Raw genomic sequence first — 16,985 nt, 5'->3', positions numbered from 1 at the left:
TGGAAGGAGTCCAACACGTGCACTACTTCATGCTCACCAACAATCCCATAATGCAATGCGCACATTTTATAGGTGAGAAAGTTACAGATGACTGATGATTGATTTGTGTTTGAAATCGCAGTTTACTGCTATCACTGTCAGGTACCACAAACCTCATCTGGATGCTTTACCTCTGCAGAGTGTCTGATCGTGTTAATCATAGTGAATCTAGAGCTTAAAGATCAGCTGACGGACAGAAAACTAAAAAGCAGCTATTCTGATAATCGATCAATCGTTTCAGTCACTTCAACCAGAACACAAAGTAACCTGAATATCTTGTCTTCCTTGGTCCTGGGAAATTATAAAGGACATTTTTCAGTTTTTTCTGTACTAAATGATTAATCAATTAATCAAGAAAATAATTGGCAGATTAAATTTAGTTACAGATGTTTTAAAAAAAGGAAAATGATCATTATGAGGAGCAGAAAGTGTGAATGTTCTTTACATTAGAAACAGTTTCTGCTGCAGCACAAATCATCTGCATGTGCACTTATTATTGTTTTTATTACCTCGTCCCCCAGACTGGTACATCACTGTCGCCATGGGAACATGTGCTGTCTCGTTAATTAAAGCTCTTAATGATGTAATCGTTAGAATGGTTTTCACTTTGGTAAGTTTCTTCCCACTCGATGGCGGGAGGCTTTCATTATAACTTCTACATTCTAAATGTATTTCTAGGCCCCATTTATGCCACTCCCTATAGAAATACAATCTAAATAAGAGAAAATTAAAGCCTGTTTAGTTTACCACACACACACACACACACACACACACAGCGGTACGAACATGGCAGGATGTTGTTGTAGCGGTTCTTTCCTCGGTTCTCTGGCAGTCGGGCGACGTCCATCGTCTGGTTGCGACCCACATCCTTCAGATCCTGTATCAAAACAACTTGGTTCACCCACAGTCTAAAGCTGGGCTGCCCAACATGGGGCCCAGGGGCCAAAGATGGGCCACATTAACATTTGATTTGGCCGGCCAGATGTTTCAGGCAAAAAACAATAAAATAAATTATAGATACGAGGTTATCACAGGACAAACATGATGATCTTATAGAATATGATGCATCGCTGTAGATTAAACCAGCCAACAGGATATAAAGTAGTTCAATGAGCTCAACCTGAAACATCTACAGCAGTAAAATGCAGCAGGAACATTAATCGTGTGGTATTAGTACTTTTACTGCAGTAAAAGATCAGAATACTTCTCCCTGCACTAGTGGCATGTAGTGGTACAGGATGAAACTCTGTGATGTCACTTAAGAGTCTAAATCTGTGCAGTAATCAAAGTAATGACTACACCCTGACGTGTATCAGCGCAGTACTCGCTTTAACTCGTATTCTGAATATTAAACTTGCTCTTTTACCTCAAACTCCTCAGACAGCAGGTAGTTGGAGTCGGCCTGCAGTTTGGTCAGATGGGACTCAAAGTGGCAGGCTTTGATCGGACTAGACGGACAGACAGATGTTAGTCAACATGAAAGTGGAGAATTTGTTGAGTTCAGAACATCGTCAGATGAACAGATCTCACCTGGTGACCCGACGGTTGCTGCAACAGGAAGAAAGACGGTTCAGATTAATAAGTACATTAAACACGGTTTTAAATAAAGTTTCAATCAAAAGAACCTGCATCCTGTGAGCCTTCAGCAACACCATGTTACTGCTCCACAAACGTCCTGATTCATTCACACCTTTTAGTTCAACACAATAGCGTAAAATCACCTTTTTTGTAGTTTTTACAAGAGTTCACATTTGCGTCACCAAATTCAGGGTCGGCGACGCACTGCCCAGTATGAACAAACTGGAATGACCATTACAGCATTTCAACTCCAATTATTTACCAACTCATTTTCTAATATTTGCTTTTGGAATAATTATTTTCACACGTGGAGGAGCAGATTCTGTGGAAGAACGAAGCTGTTACAGCCACTTCTGAAGCAGAGAAGCTTTGATTCCACTCTGTCAGACTGATGCTTAATGAGCTGAGCTGCATAAACAAATACCTGCACACACACACACACACACACTCTCAAAGTAATTAACAGATGCTGTGGACTGTGGTGGGTGACTGATGTGTTGAGGTAATCTGAGAGAGCGAGCACTTTATTGGAAACTGATGCTTCACACACTCACATATTGGACGTAGGAGGTATTGGAAACTAATCTCTCACACACACTGAAGACAAATAATTACACACACACACTTACCTCCTGACACCCATATATAAACCTGAAGCTGGAACCTCTTTCCACATGCTCACCCTCACCACGGGGTTCTCCTGCACAGCCCTGCACACACACACACAGTTACACATGAGAAAATATCTGCACCAAACAAAGTGCAGAACAAACAAAGTGCAGAACAAACAAAGTGCAGAAAGCACCTGCAGACGTCACAGTTGTTGATGTTTGTTGTAGCAGCTTGAGACAGTTTCAGTGCATTTGTAAAAATATTTGTAATTACTTTTTTTATTTCCATAATTATTTTATTTCTTTAGTCTATATCTTCTTAAACATCAACCTTATTTAAAAGTCTCTATAGCATATTTAAATCTAAATCATTTGTGTATAAATGTGTGAAAAACATTTTCCAGAGTCGTTCTCTGAAGATTTCCTCAGAATAAACGTTCGTCCCTTTGAATCTGTTCGCTGCTAAATGTGAAGAAACAATCAGTTGAGGGAACTGATGACTCCTGAGAACAGTGGTGTGATCTAAAGCTACGGAGGCTCGAGTGTGCCGCAGAAAGATAAATAATAAAGTACTATGGTTAATTAAATTAAATTTATATGATGCAGTTTTGAGAAAAAAAAAGAAAAATCTCATTAAAGGAATTTATTAATTCAGAGTTATTAATCTGTCTTTTAACAACGACTAAAATCATGAGGTTTGAAATTTGCACATTATTCCATCTAATATTAAACTTTGTGCTTCATGTCTCAGTTAATTTTCCTCCTGCTTTAACGGTTACAGCCTCACTTTCATTGAATTTAACGACGAGCAGCTCGCTCTTCACTCTAAAAAAGGCCTCGTTCAGTATTTAATGGCTTTAATTGGTATTCAATGGTTGTTAATTGGCGTTCAGATCGATTTCAGTCAGAACTGTTAGCCTAGCTTAGCATAAAGACTGGCAACAGGGGGAAACAGCTAGCCTGACACCTAGAAACACCTAAAACTCACTGATTAACATGTTGTGTCTCAGAACAGAAGTAGACAAATGACAGCTTGTGGTTTCAGAGGTTGTAGAGTCACATGAAGCAAATAATTCTTAAACAGTCCCCCCCTCCCACTCAGTTCTTCTGTGCAGCGTCTCCTGTTGTTACAGCTCAAACAAACTTCCCAAAATGTCAAACTGTTCTTACTAGACGTGGCTTTAAAGTCAGTTTAGGATGAGGTGAGACGAGGAGCTACAACACGTCTGAATGTAATCAGTATAAGTGTGTTTTTGTGCACTCACACTTTACGTAGCCTCTGCCTGTAGACCAGCAGAGAGACGATGGCCACCATCATACCGATCAGGAACATCCCAGCACTCAAACCCTCCACTACGCCCCCTAGAGGCTCTGACACACAATAACACACACACACACACAGGAAGGACATTCACATACATGCATTTGGTAAAGTTTAGTATAAATCTCCAGGAAATGAATGTAAGTCTATGTAGTTTTGTGTGTGTGTGTGTGTGTGTGAGAGAGAGAGAGACTCACCTGCGTGCGTCCTGTGCGGTGAGGACAGGTAAGTGTCGGTGAAGAGCGGCTCAGGAAACTCTCTGTGGTTTTCATCAAACAGTCTGGTGAAAGCTCGCACACTCAGCCTGAACACACACACACACACACACACACACACAAAAACACAAACAGTCAGACTTTATCTCTGCGCTTGTAGAGTGTGTGTGTGTGTGTGTGTGTGTGTGTGTGTTTGTGTGTGTGTGTCATACCTGTACGAGGTTTTGGCTTTCAGTGGCCCGTCACAGAAGCCGCCGTAGCTATCGCTCAGGTAGAGGTCGTCGTCATGGTAACGATCACATGCCCCTCCCAGCCGATCTCCTCCCGCCCCCAGGTTCACCTCCACCACCTGATCAATTATTGATTTTTTGGATACTCGTCACTAACAGCCATTTTTATTTACTTACATTTTTCTGTACATCAGGAAACATTTCGACTTTTTTTTATTTTCATCGTGTCTTTAAGAGATTTCTGCTCACAAATGTGTTGATCTGTAACCTGATACGTGTGTGTGTAAACGGACACAAATGCTTATTTTTAAAAAAAATCATGAAGACAATATGCTAAAGATGAAGAAAAAATCATTTTTGTTATGTTTGTAGTTTGTCCCTCCCTGCTTCCACTAATCCTGTTGGATCTGTCGTTGTTACCTGTCCGGCCGAGGTGTCGGCGTCCTGTGGGCAGCGGCTGGCGAAGTAGGCGGTCTGATACGCTCTGACGGAGGAGTTGTTGATGTAGTCGCGGTAGGAGGGCAGAGGGTGGCGCTGCTCCGGCTGCAGCATCTCATTGGCTGTCAGAGGCAACATGAACGGTTGGAAACAGTTAACAGACGAGCGACAGCTGAGACGTTCACGTTTCCCTCCGTCTCAGGTGCTACAGGTATCCTGGCCGGCGGCGTTTTCTCTGCCCGTGAACGTCACAAATGATCTCTATAAACACGTGACTCCTGTAAATCTGCCATCGGTCAGTGGATTCATGTAAAACATGAGAATGTGTTTGTACCGTCAGACTCGGCCACGATCACGGTGAAGTATCTGACGGCGCCGTTGGCGTCGCTGAACCAGGAGCAGTTGAAGCGGAACAAGATGGAGGACGGCGTGACCTTGGACGACCTCTCACTGACGCGTACGCTGGGGGGCGGGACCGGAGGGCCTGAAAGGAAACGGATTCATTAATCAAACTGTCAATCAGATGAATTAAAAAAGAAAAGTTCACTTTATCTCTGTGCAACTGTCGAGTTGTCATTGGCTCCTGACTTTGCGTCATGTGATGTTCTCTGTGTTTGATATTTAGTGACAAAGTATGGAAGCCCACTGCTGCCAAGAAAAGTAAAAAATATCTGAAAATACAAATACATGGTTTTTAATCACTATCTCATAATTTTTACTTAGTGATGCCAAAAGTCTGACCTGTGACACCATAACTTTGACTTTATTATTTAAAATAGTTGAATGTGATTTAGTAACTCTGAATAAATAAATAATGACCTCAATCTCAGAATTTTGACTTTATTTCAGTGAAAGTAGATGAATTAAACTATGAGAAAGCAGTAATTCTGACTTATTTCAAAATTACAAGATGTGTCAAATTTTTATATATGACTGACTTTCTAATTATTAATCTCATTATTACATTTTTATGTGTTATTTTAGAACTAAGACATAATTGTGGCTTTATTTGTTTTAAATGACTGCAGGAATGAGAAAGTTTTTACAGTTTTTTCTGTAAAAGAAAAAGAAAAGAAAACTTTCACAGCCGTGTTTATTCTTCGTCTTCATTTTCTCTCTCGGCTGTTTTTAGCTGAATTGTCAGTAATGAAGGACTTTCTGGGGGATTTTCTGGAGTCGTCGCCGTTTATTTTTGCTCTGTTTCTGTCTCCCAGTCCAGTTGTGTCAGGATGATTTATAACGCAGCGCAGGCAGCGAGTCGGAGAGGGAAGGACAGACGGACCTGAACTGAGTGGAACAAAGAAAGAAAAAGGTTGTAAAGAGAAGAAGGAGGAAAGTTTCAGCGGGTCACAGTGACTTTCTGAAGAAGTGACACATCAAGATGAAGAGATGCGCAGTGTGTGTGTGTGTGTGTGTGTGTCAGTCTCCTTGTTGCCATAGTGAACACACTGAAGAAAGTTCCTGTCGTTTGTTCTTTCCGTGGCCTCTGTGTAACCCCAGTGGAGACGACTTGTCACTACAGTTAGATAAACTAGTTAATACCTACTTCCTGTCTGTTGCTCTCAGCTCTGAGCTCACTGGTTGGAAATAGTGCATCTGTTGTTCTGATATATTATCAATAAAAAACATTATCTGCTAGATCATTGGGTGAAAAGTTGTGCTTTAATCAATATTCATCGATCAGCTTCCAGAGCATCTGCAGGTTTCGTGATTGTTTGAAAACTTCAAATCATGTTAATAAAGTTGATGACAAAAATCTGCATCATCGCTCTGAGCATCACTTTTTACATTTTAAACTCACGCTAATGTAGCGCAGTGAGCTAGCTGAGCTAAGCTAAGTCAGAGGACCAAAGACCGTCTGATACCTGCGGTGCTGTCAGATCACATGACCTATGTGAACCAGTCAGGATTGAGACTTTTGGACTCAAACTAGAAGGTAGAAGACAAAAGCAGGCAGTGATTTTGGACCCAGCTTCTGTCAAAACGTAAAGTTAGTGTTAGTCTATATTTACGTTTTGATACTGTCTCCTCGCTGGTGGTTTCTAACAACGTAAGAAGAACTTAACACACCAACTTCCTGAATAAACTGTGTCTCTGTTCCGCCTCCCAGGTGAGCAGTCCTATTTAAACACACCTTTAATTTAAACACCAGACTGCGTGTGTGTGTGTGTGTGTGTGTGTGTGTGTGTGTGTGTGCGTGCGTTAACTCACGGTCTATCATGGTGACAGTTGTGTGTGTTGCCGGTGGACTCGTCTGTCCGGCTGATGACACTCTGACCGTCACCGAGTACTTCCTGTACGCCTCCAGGTGGTCCAGCGTTACCGCCGTGACGCCCCCCGCCAGCCGCAGCGCTGAAGTCAGCTCTCCATCGTCATGGCGACGACACTCGACCTCGTAGGAGTCAAAGTCGGAGGGAGGCGGCGACCAGGAGCAGGACAGGGAGGAGGACGAGAGAGGGAAGCAGTGAATGGACCTGAGTGGAGACGGACCTGAGGGAGTGGAGCAGAGGAGAGGAGGAAAGGAATTAAGGAAAGGAGAATAGAGGAAGAAGGAGACGAGCAGAAAGGAGGAGTCAGTCTCAAATATTTTCCCTTGTGCTCCGCTGACATCAAACCTGCTTCTGTTGTTGAGAGAGTGCAGTTAAAGGTAAAATCCCTGCTTGTTTGTTCTGATGGGACAATAAAAGTGTCTCTTAAAGGGATGATGAATGTGTGAGAGCGCAGGGAGAGGAAGAGGAAGGTGAAGGAGACACATTAATCATCTTCTGGCTCGAAGATAACGGACGATAAAACCAGACCTCAGGATAAATTCCTATTTATTTAAAGAAATCGTCTCCTTGTGACTTTATGTGACAAACTGTTTGTATAAAACATTAACAAATGTTTTAAAACTACTTCTACATCCATCTTTTATTGAATTGTCTAATTTTACTGCACCGAGTATTTTCAATACATTTAATGCATTCAGTGCTGGGTTGGATCTTTTCGATGGATTTGTTGGCTATAAGAAAATAAAGAACATCACCAGATTATGCTTTGTCATTAGATTTTATGGATTTATTGATGAATCTGTTCAGCAGTCGGTGTTAATATGGACGCCTCCACGTTTGTTATGTTTTCTCTGGTCAGTTTTCAGGTGAACTGAGTCTGTCTGAAGCCTCATGGGGTTAAATTCAAGCTGTTTTTTGTACATTTAAGAGACAGAAAGTTTATTTTAGTGTGTGTGTGTGTGTCAGTATATATCTGGTAAATACTGCATCACCTCTTTGGCCGACCTCAGCTGAAAGAAAACTAGGTCACTACATACATATTTATAGTGTGTGTGTGTGTGGAAACATTTTTCAGTTCCTTCTGGCGATCAGTTTCGATGCCAAAGCCTCGCAGACAAACAGAACGTGATTAAAAATGGATTGAAGGCAGACAGTCTGTTCTCTTTCACATTCACAGCCTCTATTGTGTCTCCATCTAGTGGTTAGAATGAGAAACAGCATCACATCAGGTTTAGAAAGCTGGCAGTGATATTTGTGATCTTTTCAGTTCGATGTGGAGGACCTGGACTCTGGACTCTGGACTGGCCTGGGTCCGGCTCCTCAGAATCACTCTGCTTGAAGCGTTAAAGACATTTTTTTTAATCCAAATTTATAAAACTACCCTTAAGACCTTTTTCACCTACTTGTCCTGACGCCCCTCTGGATCGGCTGGCTCGTGACTGTTGGCCCGGCCCTGGCTCCACCCCCAGTGATGGTTGCCACGGTGAAGTTGTACTGTCGCCCCGGAAACATCCCGCCCACGACTCGGCTGGTCAGGTGAGTCTGGGTGACTGACAGGCGGTCTGGAGGAGTCCACTGCAAGGTGAACCTGTCGTAGTCCCCTGAGGCGGGACCGGACCACGACAGCTCTATCGTGTCATTGGTCGGTCCCTGTTTGACAGACAGGTGGGTGGGCGGCTCTGGAGCTGGAGAGGAAAAAAACAGTAAACATGACAAGATGAACTGTTTGATGAACTGATTAAGACTAAAAGTGTCATCAACAACAACTCTGGATCTGTACTTACCTGTGCGGCCAAACGCCGAGACGTTATTGGTCAGTTCTCCGCTGTGTGTGATGACCTCAGCGCGGTACAGCCTACCAGGGATCAGCCCAGAGAACATGTGACTGGTGTGCTCAGCCCCGAGCGTCTGGGCTCCCAGAGTGGCTCCAGAGACATCGTACAAGACCACCTTAAACCACAGAAACAACAAGAGCATGAGTCACTGCGGGGAGTGATGTACAGAGGGCGAGAAAAACTGTCACGAGTAACTAATGCTGTTGAATGTAGTTGAGTAAAAGTATAAACAGAGCAGTACTTAAGTAAGTGTACTTCCATCAGTATCAAGTACAAACAAAGACATGTAGAATCTTCTGGAATGAATCTGTGGACGGACTTTCACCTGTTAATGAAAGGAAATGAACAGTGTGTTCACCTGGTAGCTGCTCCAGCTTCCCTCTCCGTGCTGCCAGCTGACCGTCAGTCTGTCCGTCCGTCCCGAACTCTGAACCTGAAGAGACCAGACTGCAGACGGGACTGCAGACAGGAGGAAACAGAAGGTGATGAAAATGGGTCACTCAGCAGAAAAGATGTAACCATCAGCGCTTCACGACGCTCAACAACTGACCGGTTCTGGCCAGAACCGAGGAGTCGCTGTTCATGCCTCGGCTCCAGCTCACCACCTGCAGTCTGTACAGACTTCCTGCTCGCAGGCCGGCGAACACACAGCTGTCTGCAGCTGGAACGACTTTCTGCAGGTCCACCAGCTCGCCTGCCACCTGCCGCACAGGAAGTACAACAAACCATGAGTTCATATAAAAGCAAGTCAAGTACATCTGTTATTTTGTTGTGACGTGTTACTCTCCCACCAGGTGATGCTCCTTCCTGCTCCCCGCAGCCTCCGGTCTGTGATTGGCTGTCGCCTCGGTGACGCTGTAGAGCGACAGGTCGTAGATGTCGACGCTGCCGTCCGATGGGCGCCAGGAGAAGGAGAGGGAGGAGGTGTTGGCCGCGGTGACGGTGAGATTGCTGACCGCGGCCGGACCTGCGCCACAAACAGAGGACTTCAGGTCACTGCTGGTGATACAGAGCAGACACATGGAGTCCAGACCAGGTCTCGGACCCTCAGCTGAATATCTGAGGTGTCGGCTTGGACTGAGTGACGTTCTTCATCATTTTCTGACACTTTATAGAACAAACAACTAATTGATTAATTGAGAAATTGAACAGTGACAAACGTCGGCTGAGACAGAGTCCAGATGTTTGTCCTGAAGTCTGATGTCGGGACTCACGTGTTTGTCCCTCTGCCGTGGCCTCCAGTGACGGGACGCCGCCGCTGAGCGTCACCACCCTCACGCGGTACCACTTCCCTGATGTCAGACCCTCCAGACGCTCGCTTCGACTCTTCACAGAAACCGACCGATTGGCCAGAACGACGCCGGCCTCGTCCAATAACTGCAGACTGTAGCCGTCGTACACGCCCACCGGCCGCTCCCAGCTGACGGTCAGACTGTGGGTGGTGTGGTCGTTATCCGCCTGCAGGGCTGTGACTCTGGCCGGAGCTGGTCAACGCAAAAATCAACGGTGATCAATATTCACTAGCATTTATCACTACATTTACATGAATCACATCTATCATCCAGCGTCCCACCCGTCCTGCCGGTGGCTGCGTTGCTATTGGTCAGCTTCCCGCTCAGTGACTGGACGGTCATGGTGTAGGCGTGGCCTGGGACCAGATCCAGGAAGTCCAAGGAGGAGACGTGTTTCGGGATAGGACGCGTCTCGATGACGGCGCCATCCTAGAAACAGGAAGTGACAACAGAATATTTATAATTTCATCCATTATCTCGTCCTCCATCATTCATCCATCCATCATCATCCGCCCACGACATTTCTCATCAGTCGTAACAGAACGTGGACGACCTCACTGTTAGATCGAGTCTTTGTGACATCACTCTGCTAATGAGTTCAAGGTGAGACATTACAAATATTTGAACTTTTTATACAAAGAGAAAAAAGGATTTTTCATATTAAAATACTCAGTTTTTGTTTTTCTGACAATAAATAACTGACAGATTAAGAGAACGACAGCAGATCAGATCCTGTTGGTTTAATCAGGTCCAGCGTGTCGCTGCTTTCAGCTGCACTCACTTTATCACACAACTATTTGTTCTCTTCAGTCAACATTTATGTTTTCAGATATGTTCAATTTTCCACTTTGCTTTCTGAATAAATCCTGAATGTGTACTTCATGCAGCTGGACTCACTGTGGCGGACAGGGTGACGATGTACATGTCCAGGTCCCCGTCTCCAGGCGTCCAGGAGACCAACAGCCCACCGGCAGAGTCCGTCAGGCCCGGCCACGGAGCCAGGTGGAGGTTCCCCACTGCACCGGGAACTGCGGAGGAGAGTCCACGTTCAGCACAGCTGGACTCGAGAGGTTTGAGATAAAGTCGCTGAAAGCTGCTGGATCGTCTCACCTGTGCGACCCTCGATGAACTGCGCTCTCTGGTACAGCCCGCTGAACGTCGACACCACGATCTTATAAAGCCGTCCGGGCGTCAGAGAGGTCAGGCGGTGACGTCGCTCCTCGCTGGCCAGCACGACCGGAGGGAAAACCCGAGTGTCGTTGAAGAGCAGAGTGACCTGCAGACAAGTGAGGATTAAACGACAGCTTGCTTCACCTCTGGGGAGCGCGAACACCATGTCTGTCTCTGTGCTGCTGTGCTAACAGTGACTACAGGCAGCACGATGCAGATAAACAGAATATCTGTAAAAAATGTCCCATTTTATCAGGTGAAACTCTTTTATTAAATCTAAACGGACTCATTAAATCTCTCTGAGTCGTTCACTGTTCCGTTTTAGTTTAACTGCTGGATAAAAGTGTTTAAGATGCTCGACTGGCAGGTGTCTGCTGTCAGTAAAATATATAAACTGAAGTATTTTCAAAGTTGATGATTTTTACTCGCAGTGTTACAATGAGCACAAAGACCTGGAGACCAAAACCTGGTCCTAAATCAAGGTACCAGAGTCTTGATGCTACAGAGGTGTTTAATTTAATTTATAAAAAACACAAACACACACCTCGTAGTGGTCCACATCTCCAGGGGCGGGGCTCCAGGTGACAGTCAGGTCACCTGTTCCTGCGTTGCCGAGCGACAGGTTCCCAACTGCTGCTGGAACTGAAGGAAAACACAAGACCTGAACTCAGGACCGACATCACAGATGGCAAACACATCAAAGATGTTACGTTTGTGCCCTCGGTTCTGACTCACAGGTGCGTCCGTCGGTGGAGACGCTGCTGACATAGTCTCCGCTCCAGGTTTCCACGGTGACTGTGTAGAGTCTCCCCGGCGTCAGAGACGAGAAGACGCACTCGTTGCGTCCGGCGGAGACGCTCTTGTTCTGCAGCACGCTGTGGTTGTACTGGATCAGAACCACATAATGGTCCAGATCTCCAGCTGCATGACGCCAGTAAACCTGAACACACAACACGGGACAAATACTGTGACTGTACAATACTACTGCTGTATAATACTACCACTGAACAATACTACCGCTGTATGATACTACTGCTGTATAATACTACCAGTGAACTGTACTACCACTGAACAATACTCCAGCTGTATGATACTAACACTGTACAATACTACCGCTGTGTAATACTACTACTGAACAATACTACCGCTGTATAATACTACCACTGAACAATACTACCACTGAACAATACTACCACTGTATGATACTAACACTGTACAATACTACCACTGTATAATACTACCACTGAACAATACTACCACTGTATGATACTAACACTGTACAATACTACCGCTGTATAATACTACCACTGAACAATACTTCCGCTGTATGATACTAACACTGAACAATACTACCGCTGTATAACAACATAACAAATATTAGAGATAAAGTTTCCTCTATAATAAATAAAGTTATGCATTAAAAAAACTTTTACTCTGAAGAAGAGAAGCTGATCACATCTCAGCCACACTGAGACTTTAACCTGAGACAGAGGTGTAGTAGAAATGTGTTGCTCGAAATGGTCAAACCTTGAGGAAGTCGTCTCTGGCGGAGTGAACAGCTGTTGGGTTTTGCACAGTCGCAGGTTCTGCAACGGCCAACACGAGAAAATACACATCAGAACACAACACGTATGTTTCACACCATCACTACAGAACATACAACTACATACATTATGTAGCTTTTAGCTTTAGCTATGTGTGGAGCGCAAACTCAGAAGCACACTGACATAAATACAGAATATGACCGCAATCATGAACCCTGCTCACGTGTTCGAGCTTGAATCGTGGTGGCGTTCTCCAGCTTGCCACTCCGTGTTACTATGACGACCGAGTACAATCGCCCGGCGACCAGCGAGCTGAACGAGCACTCGAGAGAGGAGCGGGACACGGCCAGCGTGTGCACGGGCCGACTTCCGTCCAGAAGACGGACCAGGTAGAGGTCCACCTCGCCCACTGCCGGGCGCCACGATACCTGCAGAGCGTCAGACCTGCCGCCGTTAGCAACGGTTACCTCGGAGACCAACGCCGGGGCTGAAAGTAAAAGCAAACAGCAGGCCTGGAATTATTTTGTTCAACTTTCTCTACAAAAGTCACAGTTCAAACATCATGTTTCCAAAAAGGTACAGAAGTTTGACCCTCATTCAGGCAGCAGAGGGCGCTGTGAGCACACCTGTACCTGTACCTGAATCTAATTATATGACCTCTAAACTGACTCCACCGTGACAAACTGACTCCAGCACTGACTTCGTACTGAACACACAGACATCAGACTGGTCTCCATCTGAACATTTCACACATACAAAGAACAGAGGAAGAGTTTCCTGCTGGACAGCGCCATCTATTGACCAATAGGAGCAGGGTTTGGGTTTGTTTACCTGAGTGCTGATTGGTTGGCAGGTGAAGGAGCACACACACACACACACAGTCCTGAAAATAACTGGGACATTATGTGGGAACACAATGGGTGCTCTGAGCAGGATGTGTGTGTGTGTGTGTGTGTGTGTGTGTGTGTGTGTGTGTGTGTGTGTGTGCGTGCAGCAGGAAGCCTTTGAGCAGAGCACTGGGAGTGTCTCATTTTTGGCATTTCAGCTATTGTTTTAAAAACTCTCTGATGTTATCACATTATACACTCCTACTGGGACACACACACACACACACACACACACTCTCTTACTGTGTTCCTGTTTTGCTATAAATCCATAAAGGTTCACAGAACCGCGCTGACTCCTGTTGTAAAGTTGATGATTTCTTATAATAATTATGCTAAAAGTGGAAAAAAGTATTTGTAGATGAATTTCACAGGTGAGATAAACACAGATCTCTGACAGGAAGTTGCTAAATCACGGCTTAATTCGTTAAGGAGCTGCATCTCGTCAGCTCTTCAGAGCTCCTTCAGTTTACTTAATTAATCACTTATTTTATGTGTCACTAACACAATGTGCTGCCTGGTTGGATGGATATTAAGGCAGTTATACATTTGCAGTTTGTTTATTCTTTCACACGAAACACCTGATTTTCTCTCTAACGCAGGACGTCATTTAGTTTTTGTTTTGCACATATTCAGCCTCAGTGTTACTTTATCGTTTCTCTTCACTGGTGAAGTCCTCAGAAAAGGGTTGAAAGCTCTGGGAAAAGACCTTGTGAAGATTTTCTTGTTTTCAAGGTAAAGAATGAACTTTTGAAACTCAACAAAATATATTTTTATGACAAAAAAAGTGATTTTCACAATAAAATGCACATTTAAAAGCTGTTTTTGCTCAGTTTGAGGACTTTTATTTCTTGAGTTTTAATATTTAGAGGAAGCTGCGATCACTTAAAATAGATCATAGACTACATGTAAGAGAACCACACAACACGTCCAGTCGCTCTGTGACTTCACAGTAAAGCCAGCTGTCTTGTGTTGTGTTTGAGTGCTGCTGGTTTTTTGGGGCGCTGCGTTTATCCTGTTGACAGCAGCTGAACGAGTTTGATAGGAAACGAGTCCTGAATGAGAATTTTGTCTCTCCCTAATCAGAGTCTGAGCGAGCAGCAACAAACAGTCTTACATAACTCTGAAACAACAACACCAGTCGCAGCTCTGCTCAGAACAAACGGAGCTAAGCTGACTTTAATCTTTTTAATTAACAGCAACATTATGGTACAAAGAGCAAAGGATCTGCGGAGATCCGAGCTCTCGCTGTTGTGCAAAGTTTCCCTTTGTTTTTCAGAGTTTTTCTCCATATAAGCCCTGAATGTTAAAACTAGAAAGAATAAAAGGCTCCAACACACAATAAGACTGTGTGAGACTGTAAATTATCAGCTTTATGATGAATTAATTAGTCTTGATTTAAGGAAGTAAACTCGCTCCAGAGAGCTTTATTTTACTGTAACCTCTGATCTGTTCTTCCTGAAATCAATAACATAGCCTGGTATTAATAACGTGTGTTCAGTTGGTACCAAAGACTTAATTCCAATCGATCGTTAGTGTAACCTGACGAGTATTTTAGTCGGTGCTCAATAAAGTTTTCAATAAAAAAATCAGTGATGAATAAACATTTACTTGGGCTTAAAATTAAAATGTTTCCCAAAAATACCCGACTAACTCACGAGAGGTAATATTTTAATGTCAGTTCTGTTTAGTTTAGTTCAGTCTGGAGCGGCTCACCGATGCGTCCCTCCAGGCTGGTGGTTTCAGACCGCAAACCGCCGCTGACGGTGGCGACCTGGAGCCTGTAGAGGGCGCCGGGAGTCAAACCAGCCAGCAGCAGAGAAGAAGAACCAACGGGAACACTGTGGTTCTGAACCACGACACTGTGGAGACAAAGAGCAGCTGAGTGTCACTCTGATGTGAATTCATTCATTTTAAACATATTTCTGTTCATAATAAAGTCAAACATTCCACCAATCCTTCATCAAATGGATCAATTAAAACACACAAGTGACCCTGTCAAAATAAAAGTCTGGCGTTGTTCAAAGCCATCCCTTTTAACGACCTCCCACCCCCTCAGGTTCATCATGTGACCCTTTGGAGGGGCCGGACCCCTGCGTTGGGAACCGCTGGGTTAAACGTGAGGAGATAAAGTTGACGAGAGCGACCAAACAAAGATGGCGTCAGGTCGTCTGTTGGTTTACAGCGACGGAGCTGCACGAGGCGAGCAGACCTCCACACTAACACACCCGTCGTGAAGCAGCGTCAGGCTGTACGAGTCCAGGTCTCCTGGTGGTTTTTCCCATGATGCCTGGAGGCTGCTGACTCCAGAGCTTCTCAGAGTGATGGAACGCAACGGCAAGGGAACTGCAACACACACACACACACACACACACGCTGCACATTACCACACATGTGAGGACCAGAGGCTTCGACACAAAGACTTCATGTGGATTTCATTTTTTTTTTTTAGATTTTAATTCATTCAACTTTGATAATTTAATCAGAAAAGTTGAGTTTCACTACACGATCTAATGTATTTTAGCCATTAAATCATTCATTTATACAAATCTGCATTCATATGAATGAGAAAAGAAGACACCTGCCTTTAAAAGCTCCATGATGTGAAACTTATGAATCTAAAATCTAAACTGCTCTTCAGCTTCTGACGTCTCAGTTAAAAGAGTAAAAATAATAACAACAATACAATCAAATAAAGTATGAAACGTAGTAAAAGTTCTAAAACTTGCTGCAGCGATGTCATGTTTAAACCTCACAGGTGGATTAACTGAGTCGAAGACGCACACACCTGTCCTCCCCTCCAAAGACACGGAGGTGTTCAGGTTCCTGCTCGCGGTTGTCACGGTGATGGTGTACTGCCTCCCGGGTATGAGCACGTTGAAGGTGCACTCCCTCATGTTTGGCTCCACCTCCCTGGTGTCCACGGTGACGTTACCTGCGAGACACAGGAAGCAGCGATCAGAATAAAGACAAATCACCTGCCGATCTTCATCGGACGCCCTTCAGGCTGAGCTGTGCAGCTTGATTTACCGTGGCGAAGGGTCAGGAAGTAGCCGTCACGTGACCCAGAGGGGGCGTGGCTCCACATGGCGCTGAGCGAGGTCTCGTCCGAGTGTCGTATGTGGAGGTTGAGCACCGGCGCCGGAGCTGCAGAGACAGGAAGAGGAGGGGCTTTCACTCAGGTGAGCTTTAGTTCAGTTTATTTTCTGTCACGTAATATAATATAACACATTTCTGTTGAAGTGACCTGTTGCTCCGTCACAGCTGCTCTCAGCCGTCAGCCCTCCACTCTCCACCCTCAGCACAGCTCTGTACAGCCTCCCAGGCGTTAGTCCCGTCCCCGGGAAGCTGAAGTTCACTACCTCTCGGTCCAGAGCGGCGCTGACTAACTGCTGGGCGCCGTCAAACAGGAACAGCTTGTAGCTCTCCCACTGGCCAGCGGGGGGCGTCCAAGACAGGAGGAGCCCACCGGAGGAGGCGGGAGAGAGGGAGAGGAGGGACGCCGCCGCCGGCGCTGGAGTCGGGACGAAGACAGGGTGATTAAAAAAAGAAGGGCAA

The 16,985-nt window shown here is 44.9% G+C and overlaps 1 protein-coding gene across 1 annotated transcript in view; it reads right to left on the bottom strand.

Annotated features, from left to right (window-relative positions):
* Positions 1 to 16,985, bottom strand: part of ptprb (protein tyrosine phosphatase receptor type b) — a 31,286-nt gene that overhangs the window by 4,937 nt on the left and 9,364 nt on the right. The window contains exons 6-33 of the mRNA XM_041963674.1: positions 16,675 to 16,941; positions 16,458 to 16,574; positions 16,216 to 16,362; positions 15,656 to 15,773; positions 15,144 to 15,289; positions 12,767 to 13,030; positions 12,527 to 12,585; positions 11,735 to 11,939; positions 11,544 to 11,641; positions 10,940 to 11,105; positions 10,727 to 10,857; positions 10,111 to 10,258; positions 9,752 to 10,021; positions 9,329 to 9,504; positions 9,088 to 9,238; positions 8,896 to 8,996; positions 8,487 to 8,652; positions 8,106 to 8,387; positions 6,644 to 6,922; positions 4,767 to 4,916; positions 4,415 to 4,554; positions 3,977 to 4,113; positions 3,747 to 3,853; positions 3,494 to 3,599; positions 2,247 to 2,327; positions 1,570 to 1,587; positions 1,406 to 1,487; positions 826 to 916 (exon numbers count right to left, since the gene is read on the bottom strand). Of these exons, the coding sequence (XP_041819608.1) occupies positions 826 to 916; positions 1,406 to 1,487; positions 1,570 to 1,587; positions 2,247 to 2,327; positions 3,494 to 3,599; positions 3,747 to 3,853; positions 3,977 to 4,113; positions 4,415 to 4,554; positions 4,767 to 4,916; positions 6,644 to 6,922; positions 8,106 to 8,387; positions 8,487 to 8,652; positions 8,896 to 8,996; positions 9,088 to 9,238; positions 9,329 to 9,504; positions 9,752 to 10,021; positions 10,111 to 10,258; positions 10,727 to 10,857; positions 10,940 to 11,105; positions 11,544 to 11,641; positions 11,735 to 11,939; positions 12,527 to 12,585; positions 12,767 to 13,030; positions 15,144 to 15,289; positions 15,656 to 15,773; positions 16,216 to 16,362; positions 16,458 to 16,574; positions 16,675 to 16,941 (4,203 nt within the window). The remainder of the gene's footprint in view (positions 1 to 825; positions 917 to 1,405; positions 1,488 to 1,569; positions 1,588 to 2,246; positions 2,328 to 3,493; positions 3,600 to 3,746; positions 3,854 to 3,976; positions 4,114 to 4,414; positions 4,555 to 4,766; positions 4,917 to 6,643; positions 6,923 to 8,105; positions 8,388 to 8,486; positions 8,653 to 8,895; positions 8,997 to 9,087; positions 9,239 to 9,328; positions 9,505 to 9,751; positions 10,022 to 10,110; positions 10,259 to 10,726; positions 10,858 to 10,939; positions 11,106 to 11,543; positions 11,642 to 11,734; positions 11,940 to 12,526; positions 12,586 to 12,766; positions 13,031 to 15,143; positions 15,290 to 15,655; positions 15,774 to 16,215; positions 16,363 to 16,457; positions 16,575 to 16,674; positions 16,942 to 16,985) is intronic.

The sequence above is a fragment of the Chelmon rostratus genome, chromosome 22, assembly GCF_017976325.1.
Source record: "Chelmon rostratus isolate fCheRos1 chromosome 22, fCheRos1.pri, whole genome shotgun sequence".
Taxonomy (NCBI): Eukaryota; Metazoa; Chordata; class Actinopteri; order Chaetodontiformes; family Chaetodontidae; genus Chelmon; species Chelmon rostratus.
The sequence above is the reverse complement of the archived record's forward strand: the minus strand, read 5'-3'. Positions and strand labels throughout refer to the sequence as shown.